The 12,145-nt window shown below is 44.7% G+C and overlaps 1 protein-coding gene across 2 annotated transcripts in view; it reads left to right on the top strand.

The window, feature by feature from the left end:
* The window catches only part of nudt6 (nudix (nucleoside diphosphate linked moiety X)-type motif 6), a 232,293-nt gene that overhangs the window by 55,055 nt on the left and 165,093 nt on the right, over positions 1–12,145 (top strand). For both annotated transcript variants that reach the window (XM_078211281.1, XM_078211273.1), the window contains exon 3: positions 2,127–2,182. In XM_078211281.1, coding sequence (XP_078067407.1) covers positions 2,127–2,182 — 56 coding nt within the window. The remainder of the gene's footprint in view (positions 1–2,126; positions 2,183–12,145) is intronic.

The following is a 12,145-nucleotide window of genomic DNA, read 5'->3' on the forward strand; positions in this document are numbered from 1 at the left end:
ATTGTCGCGCCGGCCGATTTGGGCGCGCGCCAGTCCCGCGCCCAGATTGGGGCTCAGTAAGGACGCGATCTTCCATGAGTCGGGTGCAGATCGCGTTTTAGGCCCGACGCCCAACTTTACCGTGATTCGGAACCGAAATTTGGCAAAATTGGACCCACTGATTTAAAGTGAATAGCAAAAGGCATTATGAGGATAAACATTCTGATGCAGCAAATGGTTAGGTTCTGACATGCAATGCTGCAGTATGGTGGAGGCAGATTTATTTGAGACTTTCAAAGAAACAATTTGCAGTGTTGGGGAGGGGAAGGCAGAGGAGTAGGGCTAGGTGAGTTGCTCAAGTATAGAGCTGGAACAGACACAAGAACCAAATGGGAAAAGAGCAAAATTAGAATGGACCAAAATGTATCTTTCTATCCTGTATCATTCTATGATTATATAAAAAGCTTGGTGGAGAAACAGCTTAATATACAAGAGCTGCCTGTGAAATGTATGTTCCACTTTTAAAATGTGGCTATGCTATCAAACCACTTGTTATGACAATGTTGTTATTAAATGGTATAATCTGTAGCCATATTTATGTTCATTTCATTGATTCATATAATTGAAATTTTGTAAGTGCTTTATTCAGGGGAAGTCAAGAGATTAAAATCTATGGTATACCTTAAACAGGAAACTATGATGCACATTTGGGGATGAAACTTGTCAAGACATTCAGTGGGCCTTGATTGAAAACATTGCTATTGTATCAGTTAGAAAATGGCCAGTGTCAGCTGGCTTTCAACCAATTCCTCAGAACAAAGATCAAATTTAGGTCATAGGGACCATTTAGTTATAACCATAGCAAGTAACAAGTTGTGGTTAATTAAAAAGAAATTTCAGTTTATCTGATGGCTGAACTTGTAAGTTCATAGCCTGCTGTGGAACTGAAAATAGGTTCCAAAGAGACTTATCAGACCTTAAATAGAAAGGTCATGGGATTTTAGAGGTGGCACCAGCACCCACATTAAGGAGAAAATAAATCAACCACTGTTTCCACTCATGATCACAATGTAGATCTTTCTGGAAAGTTTGTTTAGATGTAATGTCAGGATATGACTTGGCTCCTGCTGCCTAATAGTTTACAATTAAAGGAGTAACAACATGTGTGGTATATTCTACTAAAAGGAAGCTACCATCAAACCAAAAAGATGTTCTGCCTGCCACATAAATGATCAATGTGGTCAAGGAATTTCAGTATCTGTGCTATGCCAGGTACGTAGACTGCATACCCCCATGACTGGCAGATCGTATCAAACAGTATGTCCCTTTGGCTATTTGCAATTGGCAGAGTACTGACTGTTTTCAACCAGCCCATTGTCGCAAAACTCAGAAGATGATGTTTAATGTTATGACCTGATTCTGCAATTGGACTACACTTGCTGAAAAATCCAATGTGTACTAAGAATTATACTAACAACCAAGCTAAGATTATTAGTCAGGCTCAAAATGTGGTTCATTTATGCTTGCTAGAAGCTACATATATTCATAGGCAGGGACCTGTCCTCTGTAAACAGAAATAACATGTCCAGGCATTGCACCTTTTTGAATTAAACAAAAATGAAGGACAGAAGTTTCCTTGGTACATTCTCCATGTCAACACTTTGGCAAATGAGAATCAACTTGGCAACCAATCAGCACCATTTTTCCATGTTGTATAAATTGTTGCTTGCTTTGAAATTTGGCATTCTTTCATCTGTCCTGATGAGTGCAAGATGAAAAGCTTCAACAGCATGCCTCTATTTTTCACCAATAAAGGATTTCCCTTTGACTATTAAAGGGTTTTGTTTTTCGGCTTTTAAAGTTGGCACAGCTTCTGCAGCAGATTCTTTTCAAATTTCTGTAAGGGGTGACAGATGAATTAAACAGAGACAATATTCTTAGGATAAACACAAACATCATGAGTAAGAAAAATTCAGAAATGCAACAGTTCTCTAAAGGATATTAATTTACAAAATGGACACTCAGCTTTTGCATTTTGTTATTTTGTGGTTTTCAGGGATTCTGTTTTTTGCTAATTTCCTGTGAACTACAAATCTGTACTGCATTCAGGGCACCTATCCACTGTTTGTTTCTTGTCCATCTTGCAGGTGCAGTGCTCAATGAAGCCACTGGCAAAGTTTTAGTTGTACAAGATAAAAATAAGGTAAGTCGAATGTTAATGATCTATTGACATTTCTTCATGTAGGCATGACCATGTTCCAAGAAAAAGCCTGTTACTGACAAGATTTGTTTGATTGCTGTTGGCAAAACATCTAATAAGTCATCTAGTCATACACTGATCAGTTAATTTTGGCTTTTGCTACCAAATAAACCTGTTGGACTTTAACCTGGTGTTGTTAAACTTCTTACAGTTAATTGATGTCCATGCACTGTGATACAGTTACTTAAATGGCGAAGAGACAAAGTTGTATTTTACCTTTGCACATATATACTTAACCTACATTATCTTGCAGTCTGAGATACAAACCTGTGCAGTAGAATGAGAGAAATCAATTTAGATTGCCTTTATACATACAGTATTTGTTATCCTTCAGTCCACAATCTGAACACCTCATGCTGGGCAGCCAATATTCTCTGGACTTGACAGATAGGATACAAATTACCAGCTGTATGTTCAAGTACTAACCAAAGGTCATGCACAGAATCTTTTGCGAAAAACCTGACTATGGTTTATTTTTGTTTGAGGTATAGGGTATAAAAAGATATCAATTAATGCATTTATGTATCATCTCAACCTCATTAGTATTGGATCCTGGCTTCAAACTGTTAGATTTTAGCTTCAAATCCTGGTTCTTTGGAGAGTCAGTGATGAGGCACAAAGCTTTTATTTCAAAGGCACATGGCGTTCAGTCCAGCTATATAGTGTCGTAATAAAAATGGTTTCCTCATGTCACTCTGTTTGTAGTCTCCGTTGCTGGGCAGATTTCACAACTTAAGCAACCTCTCAGTAAGTTTCCATTGTTCTCTAGGCTGCAGCTTGAACCAGTTCCACAGCCACAAGCCTGTTTGCAAACAATCTTTTTTCTCACCCAGCACACTGAGTCCACCACAGGTTGCAACAGTTCAATACATCGTAGAGATACATTCCCTCATTAGTGAAACTTTGTCATTTAATTTTAACTAAAGTGATTAGGTGCAACAGAGCAGTATTTAAACAGAGGGTGAATTCTCTGCTCCCACACTCCCAGTAGAGAGCCATGTACAAGGGAATTTGAAGTAGGAGAAAAGTTGCAACACATCAAATCTATGGTCCATTCCACAAATTGCATTCCTGTTGTCATAGGTGATACATGTACAGGAGATCATTAGAAAGTTAGATTAGATGAGTGACTGGAGAGAGATCCCAGGCAAAGGCAAAACCCTGTCCTCCAAGAGTCTGTTTCTCATGTTTATGGCAACAGCAGATGTATTCATGTTCTGTAATACCATAGGCAACATATAAATTGTAATGCAAGCTTTTTTCCCATCCTGGGAGTAAATATCACAAAAAGCTGGGAAGTTGGTGCATGAGGCAACACTAGTTAATGTATAGGGTGGAGACTGATGGGCCAAATTGCCTTTTCTCCCCTTTCTTCTCATATTCATATTTCACATCATATTTTGTATCATATTTTGTCACAGAATTTGGCCATTCTGCCCAGTTGGGCTATGTCAGTGTTTATTCTCCACATGAGCCTCCTCCCAATCTACTTCACCTAACCCTAGCAGTGTATCCTTTATGCATGTATCTATCTTTCCCTTAAGTGCCATTCACCTAAACCACTCCTTGTGGTAGCAAATTCCTTCCACACTCTAACAGCTCACTGGATAAGGAAGCTTCGCTTGAACTCCTAATAGCAGAGATTTCCAAACTGTACTTTGTCATATTCCCTTGTAGATTCCCCAGCTGTTATTTATTCCTACCAGCTTATAGATTTAAATTGTTAAACCATTTAATGCCCAAGCAATGTACAAAATGTACAAACTATAATTCACATATATTGCTTCATCGGTCCCTCAATCTTGGGGTAACCTTTGCCAGGCTTCACAATTTGTCTGTCCTTAGATGACTCAGCAGGCCAATCCCAGAGCCACAGGTCTCTGGACAGAGAAGACAGGAGTTGCCTTGAGGGAGAAGAATTCTGGAGTCAGGGTTCTGCTGCCCGCTCCTTTCACTTTCATCAATTCACCATAGCAGAGTATTACGGCTTACTGGATGAGAGCCTGCCTTTCTCAGGAGGTCGCCGCACATATATATAACTTGAACAATGGTTCAATAGTAATTCTCACCATTACTTTGATAGTTTTTGCTATTTATTTGAGTATACGCACATAAGGTGAGGTCTTGAGCCTGCGTTCACCGTCCATGTAATCAGTGGTGGGGGCTCAATATCCAGTGGAGGACAGAAGTTGTGAATCTCACCAGCAAGATCGTGATGTCTGATTTTCGTCGCGCTTCGCCGGCGATGTAATCAGGTTCACGCCCATCATGGACATGAACCTGACTTAAATACATTTTTATATCTTTGAATCTGATTGGCCTGCCTCCCTCTGCCATATATTGACCCCCCCCCCCCCCCCCCCCCCCCCCGCAACCTGGGTTGTATATTGACATCATGCCGATGTGACATCACATCAGCACAGTTTACAATAGGTTCAGCTAGACGTGAATCTGTTGTGGGGATCTCCCCAGGGACAGGGATGTGGCCAAGCAGTGGCCGGTCACTGCCCCTTGGCACAGGTTGACACCATGCCCATGCCAACCTGGTAGAGTCAAACTGTGCCAAGGGGCAGACCCCAGTGGGAGCCTCATGGGGGAGTTGTTGTGGTGGGGGGGGGGATTCATTTAGAGTTGGTTGTGGACTGGGAGCAGACAGAAGTGCAGGGGATGCCACTGATGGCCATTGAGGTAGGTGGGTGCCATCTCCGATTGGGAGTGGGGGAGTTGGAAAGGGAGGGGACCAATGATCAGGGGGGAGAGGAATGAGTGATGATCAGGGGGGTGTGGTAGGTGCCAGTATTCACGGAGGGTGTTGGGGAAGGGCCAAAGTTTTGGGGGGGAGGGAGTGGCAGGGAGAGAAGTGCTGACTCCGATCAGGGGTGGGGACAGGATCCCTGCAACCTCGTTGTGGGGTGGGAGAGAGGTGTGGTTTGTTCATGTTCTGATCAGAGCGCCCTTTAAAGATAGTGCCCAATCTCAGTGCAGTCGGGGTTTGCCGGCAGTTGAGGCCCTGCCCCCCTGCATGATGTCGTAAAACATGCCTCCTTGATGTTTTTTGGCAGAGTGTGGTAGAATCTGGAGAGAAAACCAGCATGTTTCTGTCCAGATTCTACCAGAGAACCATTCTGGTTTTCTCGCTGGAAACACTGTGCCATTTTTAAATAAGATTCCCCCTGTAATATTAAGTGAAAATCCGAAGCTGTTTTCTATGCAAAGTCAGTGAGTGATTAAAAATCAATTGTCACACAGGTAAATTGCAGGAATTGGTATCAAAAACTTTGACAACCCAGTCTGACAATTGTAAATATTTTTGTATTTGGACCAATGTTCCCTTTAAGCTGCATGGCTGCACAGCAATCCAAAAGTTCCCACACAAGCTGAACACAAGTTGGCCCTTCAAGTCACTATGCATGCATGGCCACAAAAAAATGAAAAGGGACTTAAGCAAATTGCCCCTACACTCCTAAAAAAATTACATGCGTTGATTTAGACCCAAAACCATTGCTAGAACAGAATCTTGAGTCTGTCATCAGCTGAGATGTCCAGTAGAGTCTCTTGCTCTTTTGTTGACAAGTGGCATGGGTACTGCAGAAAAATTTGTGGAAAGTTAGCAGAACTAGCTATTTTCATTGCCCATTGACAGACAGGGACCATGTAATTGAGATGTTGCTTGATGCCACCTCCTGTAACTTTAGTTTATTCACTCATAGGAATGAATGTTTGAAAAAGATTTAGGGCCCGATTTTACCATTTAGAGACTAAGTGCCGGGTGCGGGCGTCAAATAGATCCGAGCCCGGAGGCCGCGCTCCAGCGCGCCCATACGCTTTTTTCCGGCGCCGGTCCAGTGGGCGGGGCTTAGCACTGCCGGAACGATAGGAGCTCCGAAATGCGCATGCGCAGTTTGGAAAAAATCGGACAGAACGCGCCCGGGCGCAAAAAAAAAGCAGAGAGCAGAGAGAGCCTCTCTGCCATTCATCCTCTGGTCAGGGGGGGTGTGATTTATCATCCCCTGGGGGGGTGGGAGGGGAGGGGGTGTGACGTCTCATCCCCTGGGGGCCGCAGACACGCAGCGGAATCCCCCCGACCAGAGGATGAGACGTCACACCCCCTCCCCCCCACCCCCTCAGGGGATGAAACGTCACCCCCCCCTCCCCTCCCACCCCCCCCGCCCAAAGAGGATGTTTTGTCACCCCCCCTCCCCCCTACCCCCACAGGGGATGAGATGTCACACCCCCTCCCCCCCCCCCCCCCCCCCCCAGAGGATGAGACGTCACACCCCCTCCCCCCTACCCCCGCAGGGGATGAGATGTCACACCCCCTCCCCTCCCACCCCCGCAGAGGATGAGACGTCACACCCCCTCATCACCCAGAGGATGAGATGTCACTCCCCCTCCCCTCCCACCCCCCCCTCAAGAGGGCAATGTGGACCCACCCGCTCTCCTCATCCCCCCCCCAAGAGTTCCAACTGGGCCCACCCCCCTTCTCCGGCAGACGCCAGCGGACCTGTGTGAAGCCCGGTCACTTCTGCTGTGGCTTGAAGTCAGTGTCCAGGAACGTGCTGCAGGCTGTCGAAGGACTGAAGGTGAGCGGGAAGGATGGTGGAGGGAGACCACGATCGAGGTAGGCTAGGGGTGTGCTCTGCCGGGGGGGGCCTGCCTCCCAAAGGGGTCCGATCCCGGGGAGGGGGGGTCTGCCGGGTTGGTTAGAGGGGGTGTCCATGAAGGGTGGGCCTCGGCGATTCCCCTGCCGAATAAAACTCCAAGTTGGGGACTTTTATTTATCAGGTCGGTAAAGGCACGGACGCGAATTGGGCCGAACGCTGGTAAAGGGGGAATTGATGGTAAAGTTCGGCGCGCGCTTCATTAAGTAGATTTAAATGCATGCAAATACATTTAAATCGTCGCGCCGGCCGATTTGGGCGTGCACCGGAACGGCGCCCGAATCGGCCGTTGGTAAAGGCGCGATCCGCTAGGAATCGGATGCAGATCGCGACATAGGCCCGCGCCCAACTTTACCGCCATTTCGCGCCAGCAAGTTTTGGTAAAATCGGGCCCTTAGTGTTGTTTTCCTCCACAAGCGAGCCAAAAATTATGTTTATCAGTGACACAATTTTGGCCTAGACATTGAGGATGTTGGTTGCATTTAACCTTGAAGTTCTGGTTGTAGCTTATTTAGTCAATAATATATATCTGGCAAGTAGCCCAGCCATAAGAGCTAGGATGAATCATTAAAAAAAATTGGAAGAGTGGGAATGGGTAGTCTATAAGGAATAACTTGGGCTCAGAGTAATACTCAAAGAAATGTGCCTAAATCTGGCCATGTGACAGCCACCAACTTCGATGTAGTGCAATAATATACTTCCTTCCTATCTCAATACATAGAATCCCTACAGTACAGAAGGAGACCATTCGGCCCATCGAGTCTGTACCAACTACAATCCCACTCAGGCCCTATTCCTGCAACCGCACACATTTACCCTGCTAATCCCCCTGATACTAAGGAGCAATTTAGCATGGCCAATTAACCTAACGCACACATCTTTGGACTGTAGGAGGAAACCGGAACACCCGGAGGAAACCTACGCAGACACAGGGAGAACATGCCAACTCCACACAGATAGTGACCCGAGACCAGAATTGAACCTGGGACCCTGGTGCTGTGAGGCAGCAATGCTAACCACCGTGCCGCCCATCAAGCAGAAGATTCAAGGGTTGAGCTGTTATTATGCTTATCATCTTCCAGCATTGTCCAGAGCCTCCTTCAAGATGTTAAGCATGCTTTTCGGCAGCAAGCGCTTCTTGGTGTATATTGCAATATGCCCACATCATATTGGGAGCGATGGCCCTAATAAGCATCTGTGCTGCACTATCCCAACCAGTCATTGACTTTGCTCTGTCGGTGTAGAAGAATCGCCTCAGCTGTTGTTCTGACAATGTCTAGCAAAACAAAATGTACTTCATTATTGCACATTTGGAAATATACCTCATGTACCCAAAGCAAGCTAAGTCTGCTACATCAGTGGATTCGTCCAGCTGTAGATCAAAGTACTGACTGCTAATAAGACATTATTAGCCAAGTCATTAGTTCAGCCTGTTGTTTTATAATCGCACTAAGGAATTGAGATAATGGCATTCACAAATTAATTTTGAGGCCTTCTTTCCAAGCATGTGCTTACCATGCCCACAGGCACATGTAGTATTAGTTCCTCTGCTATGATATGGGGATCTCCCAACTTTGCAACTCTACCTCACTGAGTGTTCAAGGGCCTTAACATTGCCATCAGCAGCAGCAGAATGCAAAACTGTCTTGCTCACCATTAGCTGCGCTTGTGTCAACTTAAAAAATTCTGGCAGTTTGCCCTTATGTTCTTCATGTTTAATTTCCAGTGTAGAAGAACTAGCTTTAGGCTGTTATTTGATAGGACTTCATCATATAACACACACTGCAACTGGGGTTATTTAGCAGCTCCAGTCCAAGAAAATCCCATTTCACTGTGCTTTTTGTCATATTTTATCTTTTTGATAAGATCCTATTTTGTACAAGGCATCAACGTTTTGCTTCACTGGCTGAGATTCACATGTTGAATCAGTAGCTATTGTCTGAGCAGTGATTTAAGCAAGTGCACTAAGATTAAGAAAAATTTCATTACTTTGTTTCTCGTCCCGAATACTTTGTTTATTTTTTAACACTACCTCTCTTTAGCCATCTGTCCATTTTCATTGGTATGATCCATGATCCAGAAGATTTTGATTTGATTTGATTTATTATCACATGCATTGGGATACAATGAAAAGTATTGTTTTTTGCATGCTATACAAGCAAAACATACTGTTCACAGAGTACATAGGGGAGAAGGAAAGGAGAGGGTGCAGAATGTAGTGTTACAGTCATAGCTAGGGTGTAGAGAAATATCAGCTTAATATAGGGAAGAAGATAAAGTTATAGTGCAACCGATAGAATAGAAAAATTCCCAAAGTCCCCTCCTGTCGCAGCATCCAACCCCGCCAATGATGATCCAGTGATGACAGCAAACACAGCTGACCTTGAAGCTGGTTGGTTTCATTGGTTGTGAAGTGGATAAAATCACCATAGGGCATCGGTTATTAGCTTTATCCATCTATGTGTGGCAACTGTGAAATGCGTCATATGTTGTCTGCTGTGTCCTGGAAGCCACTGCTGGCATAGAAATTGCTTTAATCTTGAGGGACATTGGCATGGGGTTACCGCTAAATCCATGCAGTTGCAGATCTTGATGAATGTTTTGAATCCAACACACCTCAGTAACCATTTCCTGGGGCATCCTTAGATGTCTTTGGCATTTCCTTTCTGACCTTTAGAGGTAGTTTGTTCTTGTCCTCTGAATGAGTTGACGCGTCCATGCCTGTCTTGGCTGATGCCTTCCTAGATGTCTGTCCGGACGAACATTCCCCCAATGGTGCTGCCTGATGTTGACTTTGCAGCCTCTGTTGTTGGATAGTAAAAGCTCTCCTTTGTATTCTCTTCTCCTGCTCCCAAAGTTGCAGGAAACTTGAGCAAATGAGACCATAGTTATTGCAGTAATTGCACTGTGTGAAGAGGGCAGGCATACATGTGAGAGCATGCTCGTCCATTGTTCTCATCTATTTAACTAATTATTAGGGAGTCCCTCTAATTGGCCAATTTGGCACAACACGAAATTCAGCCACCCAAAACAACCCTCCTCCTTACAATCCTTGCAACTGAACGTGCATTTTCAGCAAGCCACAATGGTGTGTCTTACATTCAAAACCCAATCCTATACCTTCTACCTTCCCCCATTATCTTCATGCTTGCCCCCATCACCCTTGATCCACCCAACATAATATTTTCTCTTCCCTCTATTATCTTTGAATCTCACTCATTACCCTGGACCTTATTACCAGTTCCATGCATATGTCATCTGTCTGCTCTGTGCCAACACCCATGACCATCACAATGCCCAATCTGTATCTGAACCCTCCTGATATCCTTTTCAAAGCTTTTTTTCTCTGCCTTGACCAATCCCATGACATTCAAAAATGGTGTTGTCCAGGCGAGGCCTCACACTCAGAGGGGAAGGACAGCCACTGCGGAGCTTCCTTCCATTGTAATGGAATCTGCTACTGAAAGGGGAGAGGAAGCCAGCAAACGCACAAAATTGAGGGACAGCTTAGAGGCGTTGAAGACAGAACTGCAAAGCTGAAGGCCAAGGCCAGGCCAGGGGCCTCTTGTAGGAAAGTCCCTCCAAGAGCAGCAGCCAGTAAAGTTATAGTGAATGAGACATGGGACTCATTCACCCAGCCCACCTGGTCCCCGGAGTTAGTGGAGGAGTGGCACAGAGGGAGGGTGGACCAGGCACCATAGTCAGCATTATCAGCGCAGCAACAGCAAAAGGTGTAGGTGAGTGCAGTGGTAGGTAGGTAAGGTGACAGGTGGGTGAGCTAATAGATGGATAGGGTGGCAGGTGGGTGAGGTTTTATTTGGGTAAGGTAATGGATGGGTAGTGTGGTGTGTTGGCAGGAGGGTAAGATGGTAGATGGATACAGTGGCGGGTAAGATGGTAGATGGTAAGTGAATCAGGGGTAGTCGGGTAAGTTTGGGAGGGATAGTCAGGTCAGGACTGATCAAGTCAGGTTGGAAGGCTTGTCAGGCTGTTTGGAGGGGAGTAGTAAAGGGAGTTAGTCAGGGATAAAGGGGTGAATTGGTGAAGGGGGGGTAAATGTGAGTGATTGGGGAGTTAGTTCTGTAGTTATTCAGGAGTTAGATTAGGGTTTTTCTGTCTAACATTTCCTGGTAATTATTCAGGTAAGTGCAATGGAACTTTTCGAAGCCTCCAACTCTAGCTCAGAGTTGGAAACATTCATGGTGGGTCCTAGAAAGCAGGCGAAATGCCCGTCCATTGCAGTTCAAACTTCCCAGACAATTCCCATGGAGGTCAGCACATCAGGACTTATGCAGAGTCCCGGTGTGCATCTTGGGTTGAACATCTAGTCTCTTGACAATAAGAAAATCGAAAGATCCAGGCCTGAGAAGTTGTTTCCTCTGGCTAAGAAATCTGGTAGATGGCCTTAGTCTCAAGATAAGGAGCTAATCATTTTGGACTGAAATGAGGAGAGTTATTCTTTACCCCAGAGTGTTGTGGATGCTGTATCATTGAATATATTTAAGACTGGATGGACAGATTTTTGATCTCTCAGACCATCAAGGGACATGGGGAACGGGCAAGTAAGTGGAGTTGAAGTGAAGATTAACCATGCTTGTTGTCCCAGTTGAAATAGGAAGGAAAATAAATACATATCTACATCAACCGAGCTACTCTGTAAAAATTGTCATTTTTTATTTCTTTAAAATGGACAGGATTTTACCCAGACTCACCATGACTCATACCAGAGGAATTTCTGAACCTTCAGACTAATCAGCACAGTCTCGTTATCTGTATAAAAAACGACACTAATGCCCTTTCCTGGAGCTGCATATTGGTGAATTATGTTGGCTTTCTGTCACATAAAATATTACATTAAAATTGATGTTTTTTGTAAAAAATTCTTTCATAGAATGTGGGTGTTGCTGGCAAAGCCAGCATTTGTTGCCTATCCCTAATTGTCCTTGAGGAGGTGATGGTAAGCCACCTTCTTCTATTGCTACAGTCCATCTTGTGCAGGTACTCTCACAGCACTATTCGGAAGGGAATTCTGGAATTTTTCAGCAACAGTGAAGAAGCAGCGATATAGTTCCTAGTCAAGATAGTGTATAGCTTGGAGGAGAACTTGCAGGTGGTGATGTTCCCATGCATCTGCTGTTCTCGTCCTAAGTGGTGAAGGTTGGAGATTTGGAATGTGCTGTCAAAGGAGCCTTGATTTGCTGCAGTGCGTCTTGTAGATGGTACAGGTTGCTATGAATTGTTGGTG

The sequence above is a fragment of the Mustelus asterias genome, chromosome 1 (assembly GCF_964213995.1).
Source record: "Mustelus asterias chromosome 1, sMusAst1.hap1.1, whole genome shotgun sequence".
Lineage (NCBI taxonomy): Eukaryota > Metazoa > Chordata > Chondrichthyes > Carcharhiniformes > Triakidae > Mustelus > Mustelus asterias.